The 25,452-nt window shown below is 36.7% G+C and overlaps 1 protein-coding gene across 1 annotated transcript in view; it reads left to right on the plus strand.

Moving 5' to 3' along the window:
• Positions 1-1,270: 1,270 nt before the first annotated feature.
• SYCP1 (synaptonemal complex protein 1) overlaps positions 1,271-25,452 on the plus strand; it is a 128,734-nt gene continuing 104,552 nt past the window's right edge. Inside the window, exons 1-11 of the mRNA XM_053591310.1 lie at positions 1,271-1,378; positions 2,338-2,422; positions 2,600-2,643; positions 2,824-2,880; positions 4,753-4,917; positions 6,291-6,358; positions 7,855-7,928; positions 17,807-17,865; positions 19,059-19,128; positions 19,717-19,790; positions 21,694-21,802. Coding sequence (XP_053447285.1) covers positions 1,271-1,378; positions 2,338-2,422; positions 2,600-2,643; positions 2,824-2,880; positions 4,753-4,917; positions 6,291-6,358; positions 7,855-7,928; positions 17,807-17,865; positions 19,059-19,128; positions 19,717-19,790; positions 21,694-21,802 — 913 coding nt within the window. The remainder of the gene's footprint in view (positions 1,379-2,337; positions 2,423-2,599; positions 2,644-2,823; positions 2,881-4,752; positions 4,918-6,290; positions 6,359-7,854; positions 7,929-17,806; positions 17,866-19,058; positions 19,129-19,716; positions 19,791-21,693; positions 21,803-25,452) is intronic.

Below are 25,452 nucleotides of genomic sequence, written 5' to 3' on the forward strand. Positions count from 1 at the left end.
GTCTTACCTGGGCTAATAAGTGTCTTCCTCCTCCAGTCTCCTAAGCCTTTATTCTTTACACTACGAATTGTCTTCTGAATCTGATTATGCTCAAAATCCAACGTCCTTATCCATAAAGTCTAAAATCCAAATGCTTTTGCAAGGAAGGCCGTCACATCTGCGCCTGAAATCTCTGGGTCATCTGTTGCCATCCCCGCCCCCCTTACCTCCGCGATGGTCACACGTCCACCCCACACTTTTTACTCAGTTGTCCTAATCTCTCTCAAATCCAACGCCTTTGACCGCCTTCCCTCTGAAAGGAATACCCTTTCCCCATGGATGACCGACCCAGCGCTCTAACCTCTCTTTTATTATTGCCCGAGGCTGTACCCCGCTTATCACGTCTGTTCTACGAAGCCTCTCCCGTCTCTCCAAGACACTTTAAAAGCCACTTTCCCTTATGTCCTCACGACTTTTACTAGAAGCGACCCTCACGGCACTATAATTGTTTGCACATCGGTTTCTTTCTAAAGATGGTAAGCTCTTGGAGGGTAGAAAATAAATTTTCCGCTCTCAGCTTCCGTCTGTCAAGGCACTGATAACGTTTCTCAGCATTCTCTGACAATAGCAAAAGCTTAGAGAACGTCAATCAACTCATAGGAGAAACAGAACGCAGGAAAGAATAGAGCCTAGCAACAAGCGAGATCTCGCGAGACGCGGGTCTTGGAGCGAGGCTAGCCCACGCCGCGACCGTTATTTAGCGGTTAACCCGGCGTCAGCCCGGCTCCCGCGCTTCTTGCGGCCGGGGTGGCTCTGTTTCCCGCCTTCTCTGAGGTTCGGAGGCAGAAGCTCTTAGTTCTCAATGCTGTCCTCAGAGACAGTAGGTTGCGATTCGCGCGTAGTTCCTCAAAGGTAAGGGCAGCGTTCCTTTTTTGAGCACGGAGTCCAGAGCTGGGGCCACATGGCGATACTTTGCCGGTTCCAGGCAGAGGGAGCCCGCCGGCGTGTTTTCGTTAGTGTTGGGTTAGAATTTAAGGGGACGGGCTTTCTCTCCAGGCCGTCGCGGGCCACCTGCTCCGAGTTCCTCGCGATGTTCCCTGGCAGCGTGGCGGCGCGCGGTGGGGGGCCGTGGTGGGAAGAAGCGCGGGGTTTCCCGCGGGCGCCCCCGGAGCGGGGGTCGCGCCCAGTCCCTTCCCCCGAGGTGGAGGGTGCCAGCCCGACCTTTTTAGAATAAACCGTGTGCTAATGAAATTCTATGTAGCAATAAATACTTACAGCTGGAAGACAGAAAATGGAAAAGCAAAAGAATTTTAAACTGTTTATACCTCCAAGATACTGCGGCAGCCAGGTGTCGGCGGTGAAGCCCCAGACCTTGGGGGGAGACTTCAATTTCTTCAAGGTAGTGTTCCACGTGACTGTTCTTAACCGTAGGGAAACGAGGCAACATGCACTTAGCTGCTGATGTCTTACAATGATTTCTTCTCAGTAAACAGTTCGATTTACCCCAGAATTTTGAGCAGCATCCTGTTGCGTGAATGAGCAGCATCCTGTTGCGTGAATGATGACGCCCACTAGCGTGTGGGCGTCGTCCATGTAGGGAAATAATCGCCTCTGCTGTGTCTCTGAGTTAACGGCAGGACCTGCTCAGTCTAGTCCTCCCTCTTTTCTTAACTTATAAGACATATGCCATAAAGTAATGCAATATAGGTTGGGAGAAAATTTGGACAAATGATTGCACATAGGCAATAATAATAATTAGTGCTGCTTCTGAGCGTCAGAGTTGGCTCAGAGCTTCTTGGGGGGCAGAACCAAGAGGGAAATTGATTTATATAGCGGAGTCCTCTTTGGAAAGGAGGAATTATACCAAGATTGTCGAGTGAAACAGAATTAAAAAAAAAAAAAAAACAACTTCATGTGATACTTTGTATAGTAGGAAGAATGATGCAATGAATAATTTTATATGCTGTGGAAAATTTCTTATGGCAGCTGCTAGCAAGAATATGTCATTAAAATGCTGTTCAGGGAAGACTATTCTAAGTTCTGTTGAGAGAAGATCATAATGAAATTGAGGAAAACCAGTATTATTCTACACTTGTTAAAATTACTAGTATTATTCTTGAATACCCACAGAGGCACGTATTGAGTAATTTAGTTTTATCTTGCAAGTAGAAATATCCAATTAAAAAATTTTGCTTTGTTTAACAGCAAAGGCGTTTGATATTTTAAGCACTATATGCACATTAAAAGGTTAACAGTATAGTCACACTAAGCAGATGTTATTACATATGTACATACTACACTACCAGGTAGCAAGAGTGGTATGGAACAGCATAGTTAAGAACTTTTTTGTGTTTCTAGAGTTTCAGCAAATGTTTTGAAGAAGATTTTGACTTTCCATTTGCAAAGACTAATCTCTCCAAAAATGCGGAAAGCATTGATGCAGGTAGGAGTCTGGAAAAGCAGTATATTAACCTGTTGGAAGCATTTTATTGTGTAATTGCTACTTATTAAAATATAACAAAAATATCATTGATATGTTTGACATTGAAGCTAGCTGTTATTCTTAATATAAAAACTAAAATGTTGGCATACATAATACCAGTTGTCTTTTATCTTGCAGATCCTGCTTTACAAAAAATTAACTTTTTGCCCAGGCTTGAGCAGGTCAGTTAAGCATAGTGTTTACAGATACGTGCTTAGGGACTGAATTGCTTATTTTACGAAGAAAAAATTCAGTAGTTGTTGAATTACTGCTCTTCTGTATTTAATTGTTATTATTTGGAAGTTCTCAGAAATATTTTCTTAACTGGAAACATTTATTCTGTTTTTTTTTTTTTTTTTTAGTTTGGTAATTCTGACAGTTGTCACTATCAGGAAGGACTCAAAGACTCTGATTTTGAGGTCAGAAGATTTCCCATTTATATTAAATTTCTTGTAATTGGAGTATAATTTGTTATTTATATACAGTGTATATCTTTCGAAGCTTCAAAAGGATTAATATTTGGCTACCGTTTTAAAATAGGTCCTTTAAAACCTTTCTTTTCTTTTTTTTTTTCTGGTAAAATGTTTACTTCAAAGAAAATTTTCTATAGGCTGAGGCTAACATTCAAGAGTATAAACATTTTTCCTTTGGATTACCTAAAAACTAAAGTATTATATTTCAGTTAGCTAAAAATATAGCCAAATCTGTCACAACACAACATAAAAGGTAATGGACAATTATAGAATATTTTAAATTAACAGTAACAAGTCATCTACATCAAACCTTGTTTCCAACTAAAACCAAAACAAAAGCACAACAATCCTATAGTGTACCAAGTATGTATTTCAATTTACTATATGTAGTCTAATAAAAATTTGGTCATAATTTATCAGATATACATAAATGATTTAAGTCGTAAAAGAAAATTCAGTTTCACGAGAACAAATTCATATTTTGAGGAAAAGTAAAAGTACATTAAGAATATAAATCCAAGTCCAATTTCTGTGCAATAAGTGAACTGTCTATTAAAGCAGATTTAGGTGATTTTTTTAGATATATATCTTTGCTCTTTAATATATATTTATATATAGACAGATTTACCAATTGTAAACTATTTTAAAGGAAGAGAATAAATGGGATGAAAGAAATCTTTATACTATACTTACATACTCACAAAGAACATTTTACGTTTAAAATACTTTTCACTCATAGTACTTTTGCCCAACTAATTTCTACTTTGGACCTCATCAGAAATACATTTTACTTATTTGTCTAGAACGTTAAGATACCCTTCAGTTTTAAATCAAACCAAAACTATTCATCTTTCAAAAAACCTTTATTTTCTTTTAAAGTTGCTGAAACACTAGGCTTCTATATTTTCCTGGATTGTAAAAGCATTCTGTTTTTTTAGGTATAACTTAATTTTAAACCAAGAAAATCTAGAGTAGAAGGTGGAGGTAGATGTAGTATGTGAAAAGGCTGAGGTGAAGGCAGTATTTTATAAAATAATCCTTTAGTAGATGAAATTGATTGGTTGGCTTGATTATTTTGTAAGGAATTTGTAGGACATGCTGTATTTTTGAGTTTAGTTATAAAAATTGTTCTTATGGCATATAAATGTTTTTTAACTGGAGAGAAATTTAAAAAAGGGAAATTTCATGGACCAATAAAATACTGTATGTTTGTTGCTGTGATTATAATATCACAGAGTTAAAAAACATGGTACCTATTTATATGTTTTGATAACAGAAACTATCAGCAACCAGAAATCTGTGATTTAAAAAAATACACTCTTATATTTATAATAACGTGGACCAAAAAAGACAGGAAATCCAAATATAACCTCAGGCTTGATGAAAGTTATATCTTATGTTCACTGTTACTTTTCTTGTCATTATATTTTAAACTTAATATCCTTAGCTAATCCTCAAACTGTTTATACAAAATGTTTCAAAACTGTTAAGATTTATAGATTTCTTGCTAAGTGATTTATTTTAGCTTTTAGCTGGATTCTTTCATTGACTAAAATATTTCTGTTTAAGTGCATTTTGGAGCCATTTGATTTTATTCAGCAAGGTATAACTTAAGTGGAGAGTAACTTTAGTGAAGTAGCTAATAGTGCCTTAGTAGTTTAAAAGAATTACTGTAGCTTTTAGTATGCTACTAGGGCATAAATTGAGCAGCAGCATAAATTGTCTCAACTATTAGCATGTGGATGTTTTCAACAGGCAGATATGATTTGGTTATGTTAAACTTTTGAACAATTAATTTTTGAAAATCTATTTTAATAGAATTCAGAGCCAATAAGCAGACTATATTCAAAACTATATAAGGAGGCTGAAAAGATCAAAAAGTGGAAAGTGAGTATAGAATCTGAACTGAAGCAGAAAGAAAATAAGTTGCAAGAAAATAGAAAGATAATTGAAGCACAGCGAAAAGCCATTCAGGAACTACAGGTATAGTGGAATTTTGAATTATTATGTAGTATAGTAAATCTTATCATAATATTGTTGAAAGTCAAGTATTATTTTGGGATAAGCTAGGTTTTGTGATAAGGATTATAAGGATAGTGCTTTTTTGAAGTTTCATTGATAGTAGTTGCATTTCAGCTTTATAAATGAGCATGGAGGACAAGTTGTATGAAACCTAATGCCAATGATTAGGGAAATAATAAATTAGTTAAATATTGATATAATAATTCTAATTTGTTACAAAATTTTATTTCCTATTATTGATTTGTTTCATATAAATGTCTTTTATTTTTTTATTTTTTAAAGCTATTTATTATTAATTTTGAACTCCAGAGCTCAAGTGATTCTCTTCCCTTAGCTTTCTGAGTAACTGAGACTATAGGCATGCACCACCAAGCCCTGCTAAATGTCTTTTGTTATATTAGAATATATAGAAGGTATCAAAAAATACGTATTTTAAGAAAGGAAAAATACTGTTTTAAAATTGTAATACTCAAGTCACATTTGACTTCTGCTATTACAAGAAATACAAGATACTGACTGGGCGCTGTGGCTCATGCTTGTAATCCTAGCACTCTGGGAGGCTGAAGTGGGTGGATTGCTTGAGTTTATGTGTTTGAGACCAGCCTGAGCAAAAGTGAGACCCTGTCTCTACTAAAAATAGAAAAACTGAGACAAGAAGATAGCTTGAGCCCAAGAGTTGGAGGTTATTGTAAGCTATGATGCCACAGCACTTTACCCAGGGCAACAGCTTGAGACTGTCTCAAAAAAAAAAAAAAAAATAAATAAATACAATATACAGAAGACCACAAATGTTATGAGTACTACAATTTTAATACAGTGTTTTCCTTTCTTAAGATGTGTATGTATTTTTTTGGCACCCTCTAAATTTGTAGGTAAAACTTTTTTTTTTTTTTTTTTTTGTGATTTTTGGCCGGGGCTGGGTTTAAACCCGCCACCTCTGGCATATGGGACCGGCGCCCTACTCCTTGAGCCAGAGGCGCCGCCCCTGTAGGTAAAACTTTTAACACGTGAAACCGTAGCTTTAATTTTATAGCATAAAGTGAGAAAATGCAACATTGATTTAGTACAAAGAGAAAATATTACTTCAAAATGTTTAGTGATGGTAATATTATGTTAAAATATTGTGGAATGTTTTTTGGAGCTGATTTACTATTTTATTTTCAATTCTCAGCTCAATATGGGTGAGCTGAGACCCATATTTTTATGGGAAATCTGTAAGCCGGGAAAAAGAAAAGAATTCTCATAGGCTACTTAAACATATTGCAAAGAAGTGTTGCTTACTGATTATGCTAATGTTTATTTTGCTAAGCAAAATGTGGTGAACTGTTTTTCAGTTTGGAAATGAAAAAGTAAGTTTGAAATTAGAAGAAGGAATTCAAGAAAATAAAGATTTAATAAAAGAGTAAGTAGTAATTTAATGAATTTCTTCTTTCCAAATTTATTTTTACTCTAAATTTATTAAAATTTTTATAAAGTTATTGAGCATTTTCTATGTGTTCTGTAATATTAATTTATAAGTAAGAGTCTATGTAACTGCAGTGGAAAAAGGAAGATACAGCCATTCTGTATTCTTGTATTTAGCAAACTGTGGTCATTGATTAGTTGCAGAGGTTCTCAACCTATGGGTCGCAACCTCTTTCTAACAATGAAAATACATCGCGGCATTAGGAAGGTTGAGAACCACTCGACTAGTGACTTTTCACTTTTTAAAATGGCAGACATCAGAAAGAACCATACCTTGGTGTCAGAAAAGATGCCTGATAATCCTGTATCTATGTCTGCCTATGTATATTGTCTTTCTGTTTTACTAGTGTGTTATCTAACAACAGCATTTATAAAATGGAGCTCAAGTTCCAAGCTAATTCATTTCTGCAAAAAAATTGTAAGTTAGAAAATTAAATCTAACTGCTGTATGTGCTAGTAATTTGAACAAGACACCTAGAGATCTTACTAGTTACGTAATGAATGCCTTGTTATAAAATAAAGGCCCTATTTTATTTTATTTATTTATTTTTTTTAGAGACAAAGTCTCAGTTTGTTGTCCTAGGTAGAGTGTTGTGGCATCACAGTTCACAACAACCTCCAGCTCTTGGGTTAGGGATTCTCTTGCCTCAGCCTCCCGAGTAGCTGGGACCACAGGTGCCCGCCACAATGCCTGGCTATTTTTTGTTGGAGTTTGGCCGGGGCTGTTTGAACCGGCCACCCTCCGTATAGGGGGCTGGCACCCCACTCACTGAGCCACAGGCGTTGCCCCCTATTTTATGTTTTGAAAGTTATATCTAGAACATTTTTCGGATAATTAGTAAATGAAAGGCCCAACCACTTCTCATTGTTTTTCCTTAGGCAATTCTGGACCTGTTTATTAAAAGATTATTGATAGCAATGTAGATAGAAACTTGTTAAAGAGCTGTCATTTTCAAAGGGAGGCAGCGGCAGCTACTAAAACATCTTTGCTAGTGGTATAGTCAACCCACTTTTTTTTTTTAGAGACAGAGTCTCACTTGATTGCCCTCGGTAGAGTGCTGTGGCATCACAGCTCACAGCAACCTCCAACTCTTGGACTCAAGCGATTTTCTTGCCTCAGCCTCCTGAGTAGCTGGGACTACAGGCACCCACCACAATGCCTCGCTATTTTTTTGTTGCAGTTTGTCTGGGGCCGGGTTGGAATCTGTCACCCTCAGTATATGGGGCTGGCGCCCCACCCACTGAGCCACAAGTGCCGCCCAACCCACATTTTCTTCATGTAGTAATTTTGAGTGATATGTATTGTGTATCAAATATTATATGTTAAAAAGTCTTTAAAAATTGCAATGATGTATTTTATGAGTATAACTTTTATATGTGATTTTGCTTTGAGATAAGATTTTACACTTAGGCAAATTTCTTCCTTTGTTTCAGGAATAATGCTACAAGGCATTTATGTAATCTACTCAAAGAAACCTGTGCTAGATCTGCAGAAAAGACGAAGAAATGTAAGTGCCTTTCTTGTTTTATGTAATATTTATCAATTATTAACAGTCGAAATTGGGGGGAAGATGTTGTCTTCTCACTTTTTGGAACCAATTTGGATTTAAACAAGTTATATGCACCTCAGACTTTTTGTTTTAATGTAAGTAGTACTTAGAGTATCAGTTCTTTGAGTTTTAGATTTTTGAAGGTTCAAAACTTTTGAAAGGTAGTCTATTTCAAAAGGTATATACTTGGTATTTATAGTTAATTCCCATTTCATTTTAAGTATGATTTTGAGACTAAACTATTATGTCTGCAAAACCCAGGAAATTGGATCAAGAGTAACATATAGCTATGTTCATAATAGAAAATATTGCTGAAGGGCTTTGCTGAAACCATAGTACTTATGAATAGTGGTGTAATTTTTATTTCTAATTTAGATAGAATTGTCAAATTTCTTCTAAAGAAACACTCTTTTAAAATATTCTTTTTTTTTTTTTTTTTTGTGAGACAGAGTCTCACTGTACCGCCCTCGGTAGAGTGCCGTGGCATCACACGGCTCACAGCAACCTTTAACTCTTGGGCTTACGTGATTCTCTTGTCTCAGCCTCCCGAGTAGCTGGGACTACAGGCGCCCGCCACAGCGCCCGGCTATTTTTTTGTTGCAGTTTGGCCAGGGCTGGGTTTGAACCCACCACCCTTGGTATATGGGGCCGGCGCCCTACCAACTGAGCCACAGGCGCCGCCCGTAAAATATTCTAATAAGATGATGGTATGTAAATGAAAGAATAGTTTTTTAAATTTTATCCATTTTTTTTAATTGTACAGTTGAATTTTTTTCTCATTTTGATGAAAAGCAAAAATAGCTGATTATTAAATATAGTAGTCTTTATTTTTGCCATTTATTTGACACTGGCTCTACTTTGTTTTTGCCAAGAATCCATTTGGAAATACTATTTACCTGATTTTTCAGGAGATTTTCTATTTTTCTTAGCAAAAAATTTTAATTTATATTAGTTTTCTGCCTAAAATCTTAGGCTTAAAAATTAGACAGCCATCTGTGCTGAAATTCAAACTTTAATTTCTTCTTGAGCTTGAATAATTTGAATTAACCTTTCTGCCTAATTACAGAAAGGGTGAAAAGTACAGGAATGCAGATAGAGGGCTGTAGTACACTAGCTGTCTTGTAGAAAGTAACCTGGTGTAGAGAGACAAGCTTGCTAGTTCTTGCCTCCATTTATTTTGTAGTTAAGTTAGAGATCAGATGGTGGGGGAGGCTTGATCTCTTAATGAACTATAAAGTTAGGTTATGTCTTGATGTGACATATAGATAGATTATAAGAAAACTTTTTAAAAATTACCATTTTATTATATTTTAAAATTTCAGATTAATAATGAGGGTACAAACGATTAGGTTATAGTGTTTGCATGTGTTAGGTGAGGTCCCTGTTGTAGTTGTGTCCTGCACCCAGGAGGTGTGCCATATACCCTTACATTGTGCCCTTTAGGTGGGAACACACCAGTTCTCCTCTGTCCTCCCCTCTCCTCCTCTCTTCCATCATCCTTCTCCCAACTTGAGTTAAATAGAATTTTTCACTTGTAGGTATGTATTAGTTCATCTACTGGCTTCATATTAATTAGTATTGAGTACATTGGATACTTGCTTTTCTATTCTTGTGATACTTCGCTAAAGATAGTGTTCCCCAACCCTGTCCAGGTTAATACAAAAGATATAAAGTCTCCATCTTTTATGGCAGAATAGTGCTTCATGGTATATAGTTTATTAATCCATTCATGGGTTCATGGACACTTGGGTTGTTTCTACATCTTGGGAATTGCAAATTGAGCTGCAATAAACAGTCTAGTGCAAATGTCCTTATGATAAGATGAATTTTTATTTTCATTATGGATAGATACTTAGTAATGGGATTGTGGGATAAAATGTAAGGTCTATTTTGAGTTCTTTGAGGATTCTCCATACTTCTTTCCAAAGAGGTTGTTTTAGTTTGCAAACAGTGTAAAAGTGTTAAGAAAATCTTAATACTTGCTTTATTTTTAGTATAAACTCTATTCAGATTCTTGCTTTAAGTTGTTGATCGGTCTTTGTTACTATAACTTTTTCTTTTATTCGTTCATTTATTCATTAAACATTAAAGAAATGCTTACTATGTGTTATGAAATGTTCTAGATGCAGAGGAATAACAGCAGTGCAAAAGTCTCTGCTCTTAGGGCTATAGCAATAGTGAGGGGAATATAGATCATGAACGACCAATAGACTATATTAGGTGATAACTGCTTAAGGAGAGAATATATAGGTTGATAGGTTGGTTGGAGAAGGTTTTTCTGATGAAGTGACATTTAGCTAGAGATCTGAATAAGGGAGTGAGCTGAAAGACTTGGGACAAGACCCCCACTCTGTCCTGGGCTACTGTGACCCCCAATCAACTGCAAGAGGCGATGGATGCAATCAGCACGAGGTTTTTTTTTTTTTTTTATTCCAGCATGCTGGGGCCTAACCCGTGACTCTCTCAGGAGCAGAGGAGTTAAGCCCCGAACAGCAGATTTTACAAGCTTATAAAGGCAAAAACCACAAAGTAGGCGGGAGTAGCAGACATAGCAGGGGCTTCAACCATGAAGTAGGGAGGGGGAGCAGACATAGCAGGGGCTCTAACCATAAAGTAGGGAGAGGAAGCAGACATAGCAGGGGCTTTCCAGATAAGAAGAACTCTGGTTCATTACTCAACTGTCTTAAGACAAGATTAAGAGTTAAACATTTGCTTAGTCCTTTTATCTGCTTCAGCTCAGGGCTATCTCCTGGAACAGTTACAAAAGGTCACATTCTCATGGTAGGGGGTGAGAGGTGGTCACATTCTCATGGTAATATTTCCTTTCAGAGCCAGGTAACTATTTTGAGAAAGAATATGTTGGGCAGAGGAAACAAGTGCAAAGTTCCTGAGATGATACTCTTCTGTATTTCTTACTCTCTATGTATTTTTTATTTTTCTTTCTCACTGTGCTCTTCAGGGTGATTTTTTCTGGTCTTTTGATTCATTTGACTTTTCTATTTGGCTAATTCTTGCCTGTTTTAAAAATTTTCAGTTGATACCCTAATTTTTGTTATTGTGTTTTCTAGTTGAGTATTAGCTGGTTCTTCAAAAATCTGTTGTCACTTTTTAGAGTTTTAAAGTCAAAACTTTGAAGTTCAATTTTTTAATCTCCATGAAAATAATTAAACAGTTGTATTACAGTTTGTGTCTAGTAATGCCAATATCTATGTTGGAGTCTATTTCTGAGGTCTTCTTTAGATTCTAGTTTTATTATTTATTGCATGATCTATCCTATCTTTGATTGTTTGCTAGATAATGATTTGAGACTTAGAATGTTAACATTTTCCTAATTCTTTGAATGTTGAGCTATTTGGATTATGTCCAAGATATTTTCAACATTACATTGTGATATTATGGGTCCTGTTAAGATCTTTTGGAGAATGTTTGATTTTTAGCAGGTGGGCAACTCAGGTTCAGACCACTATTTCTGCCTTGCCTTTTGTATGTGGGAGTTCCAATGTTAGTTCAGTTTTCAAAGCCTTTGCTGTGTTAGCATGGGTCTGTTCCATGTATGGTTCACTCAAGAGTACTTCTGGGACTTGGGTAGTGGTTTATGTGGAGTCCAGTTTTCAAAACCTTTGCTACCTTGTTTTTAATATGACTGTATGTCCACAATTTTTAGGAAATCTCCTTCTCTAACTCCCTCCAGGATTATCCCTGTGAACAAAATGTTCTCTGAAAAGGAATTTGGAGGAAAGGTTTTTTGTTTTTTAATATAAGAGTCTCACTGTGGTGCCCCAGGCTAAAGTGTCATGGTGTCAGCCTAGCTCCAAGCAACCTCAAACTCCTGGATTTAAGTGATCCTCGTGCCTTAGTTTTCCAAGTAGCTGAGGCTACAGATCCTCACCATAACATCTGACTCTTGTTCTGGATTGGTCTCTATCTCCTGAGCTTAAGCGATCTTCTCACCTGGGCTCTCAGGCTGCTAGGATTACAGGTGTGAGCCACACTGTTCCAGGTCAAGAAAAGGGACTTCATTCCAGTGAACAGTTCCCAAACCTGGGCAGTTACAGGCTTTCATGTAAAATGAAAGTGGGTTCCAGACAAGAAAGGGAAAGCTCAAGTTTTTACCTAGTATAGCAGAAGTTCCTGCTCAAGGTTTCTAGTAAGATCTGTTTATGCAGATGAAGAATTTACATTTAGTTCTGTTTAGTCACATAATTGAGACCTGGTTGGTAGATGCAGCTGAGCCCTGATTGGTTGAAGCAGGAGAGCTCTGATTGGTTGATGTAGGTGAGCTCTGAAAGTCCCAAAGATAAAGGTGTGAGTATTTAGGGGGAACTCAGGAGTATGTGTATGACCTCTATTCAGTAAATTGCTGTTGGCTCTGTTCTAAATTTAGGCCCAGTTAACTACTTGGAATTAATATCAAGAAGGATTGGTTTTTTTTAGGTTCACATTTATTCACATGACCTCACTCTCTGCCTCAGAGAGGCCCCTTTTAAGGGAAGTCTAAGTGCATATTTGTTTTTGTTTGTTCTTGCTGCTGTGGCTGCAACAGCTCTACCACAGGAGCCATCCTTGAGGCAGGGCTGGGAGAGAAAAAAAAGAGGAAAAAAATTAGGGTTTCATTTTACTGTTCATTGGTGCTTTGATGGGCATTGCATTAAATCCGTAGATTGCTTTGGGAAGTATGGATGTGTTAACAATGTTGATTATTCCCAACCAAGAACATGGTATGGTCTTCCATTTGTTAACATCTTCTGCTATTTCTTTTCTCAGAGTTTCATGGTTCTCTTTAAAGAGATCTTTCATGTCCTTTGTTAGATGTATTCCCAGATATTTCATCTTCTTTGGAACTAATGTAAAAGGAATAGAGTCTTTAATTATATTCTCGACTTGACTATTGTTGGCATATATAAAGGCTACTGATTTTTAGGTATTGATTTTATATCCCAAGACACTGTTACATTCCTTGAACACTTCTGAGAGCTTTGTAGTTGAGTCCCTGGGGTTTTCCAGGTATAAGATCATGTCATCCACAAAGGGCTAGAGTTTGACTTCCTTGTCCCCATTTGAATACCCTTGATCTCCTTCCTGATTATGATGGCTAGGACTTCCATTACTATGTTGAATAGCAGTGGTGACAATGGACATCTTTGTCTAGTTCCAGATCTGAGTGGAAATGCTTTCAGTTTTACGCCATTCAATATATTAGCTGTGAGTTTGCTATAGATGGCCTCTATCAGTTTAAGAAATGTCCCACCTGAGCCTATTTTCTTAAGTGTTCTAATCATGAAAGGATGCTGGATTCGTTGTTCTGTTCTTCCTATTTTTGTCTTTTTTCTGCCATTTGTGGTTTTCACTGAGCATTTTATATGATTCTATTTTCTCTCCTTTCTTAGTATATCAGTCATACTTCTTTTTTTTTTTTTTTGTAGAGACAGAGTCTCACTGTACCGCCCTTGGTAGAGTGCCATGGTGTCACACGGCTCACAGCAACCTCTAACTCTTGGGCTTACGCGATTCTCTTGCCCCAGCCTCCTGAGCAGCTGGGACTACAGGCGCCCGCCACAATGCCTGGCTATTTTTCTGTTGCAGTTTGGCCGGGGCTGGGTTTGAACCCACCACCTTCGGCATATGGGGCTGGCGCCCTGCTCACTGAGCCACAGGCGCCACCCACATTCTTCTTTTTTTTGCTTTTTGTTTTTTAGTGGTTTCCCTAGAGCAATGGTTCTCAACCTTCCTAATGCCGCAACCCTTTAATATAGCTCCACCACCATGTTGTGGTGACCCCCAACCATAAAATTATTTTCGTTGCTACTGCATAACTATAATTTTGCTACTGTTAGGAATTGTAACGTAAATATCTGATATGCAGGAGACCAAAAGGGGTTGCAACCCACAGGTTGAAAACAGTTGCCCTAGAGTTTGCAATGTATGTTTACAGCTAACTCATGTCCACTTTCAAATAACACTATACTGTTTCATGGGTAGTGTAAATACCCTATAATAACAAAATAATCCTAATTCTTCGTTCTTAACTTTTTTTTTTCCCCCTTTTTATCTTTGGTAGCATTGCTGTCATTCATTTGTCTTATGCATAGGCAGGCATACATAAACATACGCAATCTAATACGTTGTTGCTGCTATTTAACAAACTTAATTGTTAGATAAATTAAGAATAAAAAAAAAAGATTTTAGGATGGCTCCTGTGGCTCAAAGGAGTAGGGTGCCGGCCCCATATACTGGAGGTGGGGGGTTTAAACTCAGCCCTGGCCAAAAACTGCAAAAACAAACAAACAGATTTTACCTTCGCTTCTTCCTGCTTTCATGTCTTTTTTTATGTACAAACAGATTTCTACCTATATCATTTTCTTTTTTTCTAAAGAACATCTTTTAACATTTTTTGGAAGGCAGATCTACTGGCAATAAATTCTCTCAATTTTTTGTCAGAGAATGTCTTTATCTCCACTTTGAAGGGTAGTTTCTTAGGGTACAGAATTCTATGTTTTTTTTTCTTTCAACACTTTATATATTTTACTCCATTTTCTTCTTGCATGGTTTTTGAGGAGAATTGGATGTAATTTTTATTTTTTCCTACTTTATAGGTAAGGTGATTTTTTCCCCCTAGCTTCTTTTATCATTGATTTTCTGTGGTTTGAATATGATAATGCCTCAGTGTAGTTGTGTGTGTTTTGTGTGTGTGAGCTTCCTTGATCTGTTTGGTGTTTGACATTAATTTGACAGAAATTCTTAGTCATTATTGTTACAAGTATTCCTTTCTCTTCTATTTCTGGTATTCCCATTACACATTCATTATACTTTTTGTAGCTATCTCACAGTCCTTAGATATTCTGGTCTGTTTTGTTACACCCTTTTTTCTTTGCTTTTTAGTTTTGCAGATTACAATTGATAAATCAAGCTCAGAGATTCTTTAGCAGTGTCTATTATTGAGCCCTTCATTTCTATTACACTGTTTTTGATCTGCAACACTTTGTTTTGGTTCATTCTTAGAATTTCTTTTTTTTTTTTTTTTTTGTAGAGACAGAGTTTCACTTTATTGCCCTTGGTAGAGTGCCGTGGCATCACACAGCTCACAGCAACCTCCAACTCCTGGGCTTAGGTGATTCTCCTGCCTCAGCCTCCCGAGTAGCTGTAGCTGGGACTACAGGTGCCCGCCACAATGCCTGGCTATTTTTTTGTTGCAGTTTGGCCGGGGCTGGGTTTGAACCCGCCACCGTCGGCATATGGGGCTGGCACCCTGCTCACTGAGCCACAGGCGCCACCCCATTCTTAGAATTTCTATCTCTCTACTTAAATTGCTTATCTATTCTTGTGTGGCAGTCTACTTTTATCTACTAGAGCCCTTATCAGAGTAATCATAGTTTTAAATTCCTGATGATTCCAACATCCCTACCTTATCTGAATCTGGTTATTATGTTTGCTTGATCTTGTTGAGCTATATATTTTTGCTTTTTAGTATGCTTTTAATTTTTTCTCTGTTAGCTGAACATGATATACTGGACAAAGGAACTGCTATAAATTGAACTTTAGTTCTGTGATGGTAAAGTGTAGGCCTGCAGGGATGTTCAACCTGTGGCCCGTAGTAGCATACAGGTTACTAGAGAAAGGTTTTGCTTATCTGTGGTGTTGGATATCAGGAAAGATAAATGGACCTTTTCTTTTGCTTATCAGCTTTCATTGGTGTTTGAGTAATGTGTCGCCCAAGGCAACTCTTATTTCAGCAAAAGAGAAAAAGTTGACTCCTCTGGTAGGGGCAGGAGAAATGTTCTAGAGACCTATGATTTGGTCTCAGTTTTTTAGCAAACCTTTTCCTCCAGACTGTGAACTTCTTAAGTATTTCTCAGTTTCCTATTTCTCTCCTCTTTAAGTGGGACAGGGTGGCTAGAGTGGGCTGGAGTTGGATATTTCTCTTTTTCCATATGGAAAGCTGGAGCTGGCTGGCATTGGTTATTTTCTTTCCCCTAGGTCAGTTAGGCTCTGATAAAACCCCAGTAGGTGTGCTCTGATTAAATAGTTGCTCCTGAGGGCAGACCTTGCTGAGAAGAACAAGATGCATCAGCATAGTTTAGAATGATTCCTTTTTCTCTCCCTCTGCTATAAGCATGAGGGGATATTTTTCCTATGTTCACTGTGAGAACCTGTAGCTTCAAAAGGTAGAACAAGAGTGTGCCCTCCTCCACATTTGGGTCCCCCTAGAGTTTTAATCTCTCAGATTTGTTCGTACTGAATTCCCAGCAACCCCCATAATTACAGTTCAGATTTTCTTTCTCTGGCTCTTTGGTTGTCGTAGAATTTTCTGCATATGGGTTTCTGCTTTGGTAAGTTTGAAAGACTTGGGGCAGAACCCCCCACTCTGCCTGGAGCTCTGACCACCCCAATCAACCGCAAGAGACGTCGCTTGATGCAAAAACGCAAGAGGATTTTTATTCCTGCATGCCGGGGCTTGACCCACAACTCTTTTAGAAGCCGAGGAGTCAAGCCCCGCGCAGCAGTTTTTACAAGCTTATAAAGGCAAAAACTACAAAGTAGGCGGGAATAGCAGACATGGCAAGGGCTCTAATTATAAAGTAAGAGGGAATAGACACAGCTGGGGCTCTAACCAGATAAGAAGAACTCTGGTTCATTATTCAACTGTCTTAAGATAAGATCAACAGTCAAATATTTGTCTTTAACAATAAACATTCGCTTTAGCTCCGGGAGCTATCTTCTGGAACAGTTACAAAAGGTCACATTCCTATGGTAGGGAGTAAGAGGTGGTCACATTCTCATGGTAATATTTTCTTTCAAGTTATGATTCTCTGTGTTTGCCTACCACTCCAATTTTGAAGCAGTGATTAGCTCTGTGACCTCACTTTTCTTAGGGTTCAGAGAAGAGTTGCTGATTTTTCAGTTTGTTCAGTTTTTTACTATTAAGATGGAACAGTGACTTCTAAGCTTCTTAGCCACCAGACTGGGACAAAACTACTATTTTTAAAAAGACCCAGTACTGAATTAGATATCCCAATGTCTTTCATTAATACAGATTTTTTTTTTTTTTTTTTTTTGTAGAGACAGAGTCTCACTTTACTGCCCTCGGTAGAGTGCCGTGGCGTCACACGGCTCACAGCAACTTCCAGCTCTTGGGCTTACATGATTCTCTTGCCTTAGCCTCCCGAGTAGCTGGGACTCCAGGCGCCTTCCACAATGCCCGGCTAACATTAATACAGATTTAAAAAAAAAAAAAATTTTCTTTTTGAGCCAGAGTCTCACTCTGTTATCCAAACTATGGCCTAAGGCCAGGGGGTCCTCAAACTTTTTAAACAGGGGGCCAGTTCACTGTCCTCAGACCGTTAGAGGGCCTGATTATAGTTTAAAAAAAAAAAAAAACTATGAACAAATTCCTATGCACACTGCACATATCTTATTTTGAAGTAAAAAAAACAAAATGGGAACAAATACAATCACACCACCTCATGTGGCCCGCGGGCTGTAGTTTGAGGACCCCTGGCCTAAGCCAAGCTCATGGCAACCTCAAACTCCTGGGGTCAAGCAATCCTCCTGCCTCAGCCCTCCAAGTGGCACTTGGCACTATGACTGGTTAATTTTTGAATTTTTGGTAGAGATGGGATCTTGCTTTTAAATCAGGCTGGTTTGGCACTCCTGAGCACAAGAGATCCTCTCACCTTAGCCTTTCAGAGTGCTAGGTTTACCAGTATGAACCACCGCTCCTGGTCCTTCATTAACATAGAATTTTAAATATTATGCTGTTTTCTTAAGGCATTTTGAGTATTTTTCTTATTGGCATTATGTTATAAAATTTAATTTCAAATGTTTTATGTTCATAATAGATGAATATGAACGGGAAGAGACCAGACAAGTTTATGTGGACTTAAATCAGAACATTGAGGTAAGTGTTAGTGAAAATTTGAATAACTTTAACAGAAGAATTTCTAAGCAAAGTAGAGTGATAGCTACAAAGATATGGATGACTGTTCTTGCTAAAAGGATTATTACTTATTTCTTGATAGATTTTTGTATTACCATTAAAATTCCTAAGGTTATATAACTTGAGTATTAATGTTTTGTTAAGTAGTTGCCTCTTGATTTACACATTAGAGACACCATTTAACTTAATTATCAAAAATTTATTGACTTTGTGTCAGAGACCAGAATACTGACACATAGCCATTAATTCAAAAACACTTAAAATGTTATTAATTTGTGTCTAGCTCCTACTTACCTTTCTTGGCTCAGCTCCACTTTGCTTTTCTGTTACAGTCACTCTTTTTACATTTTTCAAGTTTGCTAAGCTTTTTTGATTATAGTTCTTTGAATTTTTTTCCTTTGTCTAGAACTTTTATGTTTAAGATCTTATGCACACTTCTAAACTTCATCTTGCTTTTTATTTCCCTTACTACTGTACTAAAATATCTTTATTTTCAGTTATTCTATTCAACTTATTTTGAAGAGCACTTAAAACTAGATGACATACATATATTTGGTGTACGTGTGTGTGTGTGCTTGTGTGTGTTTTTTATTCTCGAACATAAGTTAGTTGCAATTGGGTAGAGACTTTTTCCTCTATCCCAATTCCCTAGAACAGTTCCTGGCACATAATAGGCACTCAATGAATATTTAATAGATGAAAGAATGGATTCATCTGATTTTGTAAAGCAGGATTTTTGAACTTTGAATGAATGCATGCTGCTGGATAACAGACATGTGATTTTGGATTCTTTGGGGAGAGGCCTCACTTTATTGAGAAGACAGAATTTAAGTAAGGACAAATAAATATAAAATTATGGATTTTGATAATGCAATTAAGTAAATGGCTAGAGTACCCACAATCTTTCTGCTGATGTTTTTGTATTGTAGACCATATCTCCAGTGCTGTTAAGCATCTGGGAAATTAACATACTAGGAGCAGTCTTAATGCTTTTATAGTAAATACTTTTTCAAATTACAGGGTTTCCATTATTCAGAGTTGTATGGCTTTATATCTAATGATCATATGATGCAAATTTACTAATATTTTCATAGTTTAGAGAAAGGTATTTAAAAAGCCTAAGTGATGCTTAAAACTTAAACTTTATATTCCAGAAAATGGTAACAGCTTTTGAGGAACTTCGTGTGCAAGCTGAGAATTCCAGGCTGGAAATGCATTTTAAGTGTAGGGATCCTGTTTAATTTTTATATTACTCTTCTGCTATTTGTATTTTTATTAGATTCTGTTAATGTTTTTATTCCTTCAGCCTGATGCCCTCAATTATTTTTTTATTTCTTTGTTTTTATAAACCTCTCAGATGCTTGTGGAATGTTGCAGGGAATTGACATATATTAAAATACTTTTTGTCTTTAAACTACATTTTCCATGAAATCAAATTTAGTGTTTGTATTTATTTTGTTAGAAGTGAGATTTTGGTCTTATTTTTACTTTTCTTTGTAAAATATGCATTATATAAAATAACTATATAGATATTTAATATCTGTTATTTTATATTAGAGGATTTTAAAGAATAGACTTTTATGTATGCATTATTATAAGAATTGTAGAATTTTAGTTATTATAACCTTGATACTATTTAAAATCATTATTTTACTAAACAGAAAGTAGCAAGGAAAGTAGTTTTAATATGTAGAAACTTTTGAAGTTCAATATAATTTTGTGATAAATAGGTCAAACAAACTTAAAATTTTTGTAGAAAAGTTATATACAATTATTTTAAAACATTACCGTGTATTTGTTTTATTTTTAAAGTAAAGGAAGATTATGAAAAAATCCAACACCTTGAAGATGAATATAAGAAGGAAATAAATGACAAGGAAAAGCAGGTTTTTTTTAAACCAACTTTGTATTCTTTGTATTTGATAATTCATAAAATACTTAAAACTTCAAACGAAATTTTTATTTTCTGACTGAATGATAAATGTCTATGAGAGAATTTAAATATTATACATATTTAGGTTTTTTCCTAGCCAAATTAATTCTCAGTGACTCAGATAAGCACTCACTGAATGCTGGCCTTTAAAAAAATTATTTATTTATTTATTAGTATTTTTTCAGAGACAGGGTCTCTGTCAGCTAAGCTAGAATGCAGTAGCACAATCATAGTTCACCGTAACCTCAAATACCTGGGCTCAAGTGATCCTTTCATCTCAGCTTTCCATGTAGCTGGGACTATAGGTGACTACCACTGAACCCAGTTAATATTTTAAAAAATCTTTGGTGGAGATGGGTCTTGCTGTTTTGCCTAGGCTGGTCTCAAACTCCTTGATTCAGCAGTTTTCCCTCCTTGACCTCCCAAAGTGCTGAGATTATAGGCATAGGTCACCTTGCCCAGATTTTTTCTTTTTTTAGAGATATGGTCTCACTCTACCACCTAGCCTGGAGTGTAGTGATATGATCATAACTACTAGGCTCAAGTGATCTTCCCAAGTAGCTGGGATTATAGGTCTGTGCCAGCATGCCTGGCTAATTTTTAAATTTATTTGTAGACATCGATTCTCTTTATGTTACGTAGAATGACCTCAAACTCTTGGCCTCAAGCCATCCTTCTATTTCAGCATCCCTAAATGCTGGGATTAAAGGTGTGAACCCTTGCGCCTCCCCATTTTTGGTTTTTAGTTAAGAAATACTCTGTAATATTTATACCACTGGTTAATGGTTATTGCTTTAAAATAGATTACTTTTTGAGAAATTTTGTTCAGATAAAAGCCTCATAAAATGTAATCATTACTCATATCACATTTCATCGTTTATTTTGAAATATACTATCAGTAACATCAGTGAAGGAAACCAAAACATTCTTTTATTTCTTTGTTAATATCACATAGTGGAAGACTTGAAAATGTTAAGTCTGTACTTAATAGTATTCACAAGAATTCTGATTTTAGATTATTATTGTGCCTTCTCTATCAGTTTTAACCTTTCTGCTTCCCAAATGGAAAGCAGTGTGTGGAAAGCAATCTCCTCTTTATTTCCTATGATTTTTGCAGTTTTCCCCCTCTGATTTGCTGCAAGATATCTTGTAATCACAGTTAATGAGGATATTTATTTAAGCAATAATAAAATGATTAAAATAGATAGAGGATACTTAACAGTTTGGAGTTGTAGTTAAATGATAGAAATTCAATTTATATTTTATTCTTAGATTTTTTGAAAGAGTTGTTAATTTTTTGTATTTTAACTTCATTTTAAGTTAGATTTCTGACAGAAGGAAATATTTTTAAAAGTTAAAATTGTGCTTATCATAAAGACCACAAAAATAGAGTGAAGTGCTAAAAAAGCTTTTTGGATTTCTGGGCAGAGTTTATAGATTATTGGGCTTCCTTGTGAAACGATGGTGTGGTCAGCTAAGTTTTTTGCTGGGGATTCCTAAATGTCATTATTTACAACTTTTTTTTCCCCCTGGGGCTCTTCAAATTCCTGCTTGGGTATATGAACTGGGTTGATGGCATTATAGATCTAGGTTGGACAGGGTAGGAAGGACAGACTGTGCCACCCTTCCCTGTGCCAGGAATACCCGTGTTTGGAGGTTGTCCTTTTCAAGTTGATACGTTTCTTTTTCTTGCGAAGATGAAATGGGGTTCTCTGACTTCATCGGCTGTCAGGGAGTAGAGTCCAGGTAGGGAGGGTCAAGTGGGCCAGCTGAGGAGCATATAGATAAGTACATAAAGTAATCATAAGGTTTAACTTTTTATTTCTATAATGTATTATATAAATATTTTATTTTAGGTATCACTACTGTTGAGCCAAAGCGCTGAGAAAGATAATAAAATGAAAGAGTTAACATTTCTGCTGGAGGAATGCAGAGATAAAGTTTCTCAATTAGAGGAAAAGACAAGTAAGACTTTGTATATGAAAACAGAATACTGTCTAATGTATTGCTCTTATTTATTATAATGCTTTCGAGTGCTGTGATTTTCAGCCTGGGCTGGATCAGTTGGAGGCAGGCATACTAGAATCTCTTGGGGAGGTCTTATAAAGCACACATGCTCCTCTTTTCCCATTTCCATACTCTTATCTTCTTCAAAGTTTGAACAATATGCTCCATAAAGACAGAGATCTTTGACTTTTTTGTTCACTGATTCCTTCCAGTTGCCTAGAATACTTAGAACAGTGCCTGGTACGTATGAGGCACTCAATATTTTATGAATGAATTGAATCTGATAGGAACACAATAGAAAGAGTTACTAATTTTCAGAGCAAGACATTTAGAAAGGCATCAGGGAAAAACTGTTTATTGAACCTTATCTCACAATTAAAGGTTCCCTAAACAGCAAATTGGAGGAGAGAGTGCAGGTAGGAGAAATGGCTTGTGTTAGGGTATATTTGGCAAACTGACGGAGTGGCAATGTCTTAGAGAACTTAGGCAGAGTAGACTATAAAAATTTGGATCCTTCTGTGAAGACCTTGAACGTCATGTGATATTTATACTATCTTATTATTGAATATTTTTCAAACTTTTTCAAGTGGCAGGACCGTTAGAAGGTGTAGTATACTTTGTGAAATACAGAGTACCTTCCAGAACATTTTAGGCGTGTTGTAGCATTTATTGTTTTTCTTTTTTTTTTTTTTTTGTCTTCTTAATATTTTTTTTTATTGTTGGGGATTCATTGAGGGTACAAGAAACCAGGTTACACTGATTGCATTTGTTAGGTAAAGTCCCTCTTGCAATCGTGTCTTGCCCCCAAAAGGTGTGGCACACACCAAGGCCCCACCCCACTCCCTCCTTCCCTCTTTCTGCTCTTCCTTTCCCCACCCCTCCTTCCTTCTTTCTGTCTCTGCTCTCTCCTTCCCCCACCCCCACCGTGTCTTTAATTGTCCTCATATCAAAATTGAGTACATAGGATTCATGCTTCTCCATTCTTGTGATGCTTTACTAAGAATAATGTGTTCCACTTTCATCCAGGTTAATACAAAGGATGTAAAGGTTTCATTTTTTTAATGGCTGAATAGTATTCCATGGTGTACATGTACCACAGCTTGTTAATCCATTCCTGGGTTGGTGGGCATTTAGGCTGTTTCCACATTTTGGCGATTGTAAATTGAGCTGCAATAAATAGTCTAGTGCAAGTGTCCTTATGAGAAAAGGATTTTTTTCCTTCTGGGTAGATGCCCAGTAACAGGATTGCAGGATCAAATGGGAGGTCTAGCTTGAGTTCTTTGAGGGTTCTCCATACTTCCTTCCAAAAAAGCTTGTATTAGTTTGCAGTCCCACCAGCAGTGTAAAAGTGTTCCCTTCTCTCCACATACACACCAGCATCTGCAGTTTTGAGGTTTTGTCATGTGGGCCATTCTCGCTAGGGTTAGATGGTATCTCAGGGTGGTTTTGATTTGCATTTCTCTAAGAGATAGAGATGATGAGTATTTTTTCATATGTTTGTAAGCCATTCATCTGTCTTTAGAGAAGGTTCTTTTCATGTCTTTTGCCCACTGATGTATGGGATTGTTGGCTTTTTTCATGTAGATTAATTTGAGTTCTCTATAGATTCTAGTTATCAAACTTTTGTCTGATTCAAAATATGCAAATATACTTTCCCATTATGTAGGTTGTCTATTTGCTTTGGTTGTTGTCTCATTAGTTGTACAGAAGCTTTTCAGTTTAATTGAGTACCATTTGTTTATTTTTGTTGTTGTTGCAATTGCCATGGCACTCTTCTTCATGAAGTCTTTCCCCAGGGCAATATCTTCCAGTGTTTTTCCTATGGTTTCTTTGAGGATTTTTATTGTTTCATGCCTTAAATTTAAGTCGTTTATCCATCTTGAATCAATTTTTGTGAATGGAGAAAGGTATGGGTCCAGTTTCAGTCTTTTACATGTGGACATCCAGTTCTCCCAGCACCATTTATTGAACAGGGGGTCTTTCCCCCAAGGTATGATCTTGTTAGGTTTAGATGGTTGTAAGATGTTAGTTTCATTTCCTGGTTTTCTATTTGATTCCAAATATCTATGTCTCTATTTTTGTGCCAGTACCATGCTGTCTTGACCACTATGGCTTTGTAGTACAGCCATAGTACATCTGGTATGGTGATGCCCCCAGCTTTATTTTATTACAAAGAACTGCCTTAGCTATGCAGGGTTTTTTCTGGTTCTATACAAAATGCAGAATCATTTTTTCCAAATCTTGAAAATACGATATTGGTATTTTAATAGGAATGGCATTGAATAGGTAGATTGCTTTGGGAAGTATAGACGTTTTAACAATGTTGATTATTCCCAGCCATGAGCATGGTATGTTCTTCCATTTGTTAACATCCTCTGCTATTTCCTTTCTGAGGATTTCATAATATTATTTATAGCGGTCCTTCACCTCCTTTCTTAGGTATATTCCTAGGTATTTCATTTTCTTTGAAGCTATGGTGAAGGGAATTGTGTCCTTAATTAGCCTCTCATCTTGACTGTTATTGACTTATACAAAGGCAACTGATTTGTGGACGTTGATTTTATATCCTGAGACATTACTGTATTTTTTGATGACTTCCAGGAGTCTTTTGGTTGAGTCTTTGGGGTTCTCTAAGTATAAGGTCATGTCATCAGCAAAGAGGGAAAGTTTAACCTCTTCTGCTCCTATTTAGATTCCGTTTATTTCCTTGTCTTGCCTAATTGTATTGGCTAGAACTTCCTGGACTATGTTGAAAAGTAATGGTGATAGAGGACAACCTTGTCTGGTTCCAGTTCTAAGAGGAAAAGCTTTCAGTTTTACTCCATTTAATAAAATATTAGCTGTGGGTTTGTCATAGATAGCTTCAGTCAGTTTCAGAAATGTGCCACCTATGCCTATATTCTTCAGTGTTCTAATTAGAAAAGGATGCTGGCCCCTCAATGAATCCCCAACAATAAAAAAAAAAAAGAAAAGGATGCTGGATTTTATGGAATCCTTTTTCTGTATCTATTGAGAGGATCATATGGTCTTTATTTTTGCTTCTGTTAATATGGTGGATAATGTTTATGGACTTGCGTATGTTAAACTAGCCTTGCATCCCTGGGATGAAACCTACTTGATCATGACGTATGACTTTTTTGATGATAAGCTGTAATCTATTGGCTAGGATTTTGTTGAGAATTTTTGCATCTATATTCATGAGTGAGATTGGTCTGAAATTCTCCTTTTTGTTTGGGTCTTTTCCTGGTTTTGGTATCAGGGTGATGTTTGCTTCATAGAATGTGTTGGGGAAGATTCCTTCTTCCTTAATTTTTTGGAATAATTTCTGCAGTACAGGAATAAGCTCTTCCTTGAAGGTTTGATAGAATTCTGGAGTGAAGCCATCTGGACCAGGGCATTTTTTGATTGGAAGCTTTTTTATTGTTTCTTTAATCTCAGTGCATGACATTGGTCTGTTCAGAAGCTCTGTTTCCTCTAGGCTAAGTCTAGGGAGAAGGTGTGATTCCAAATATTGATCCATTTCCTTCACATTGTCAAATTTCTGGGCATAGAGTTTCTGGTAGTATTCAGAGATGATCTCTTGTATATGTGGCATCAGTTATTTCCCC

Source organism: Nycticebus coucang, chromosome 5 (genome assembly GCF_027406575.1).
Source record: "Nycticebus coucang isolate mNycCou1 chromosome 5, mNycCou1.pri, whole genome shotgun sequence".
NCBI classification, from domain to species: Eukaryota; Metazoa; Chordata; class Mammalia; order Primates; family Lorisidae; genus Nycticebus; species Nycticebus coucang.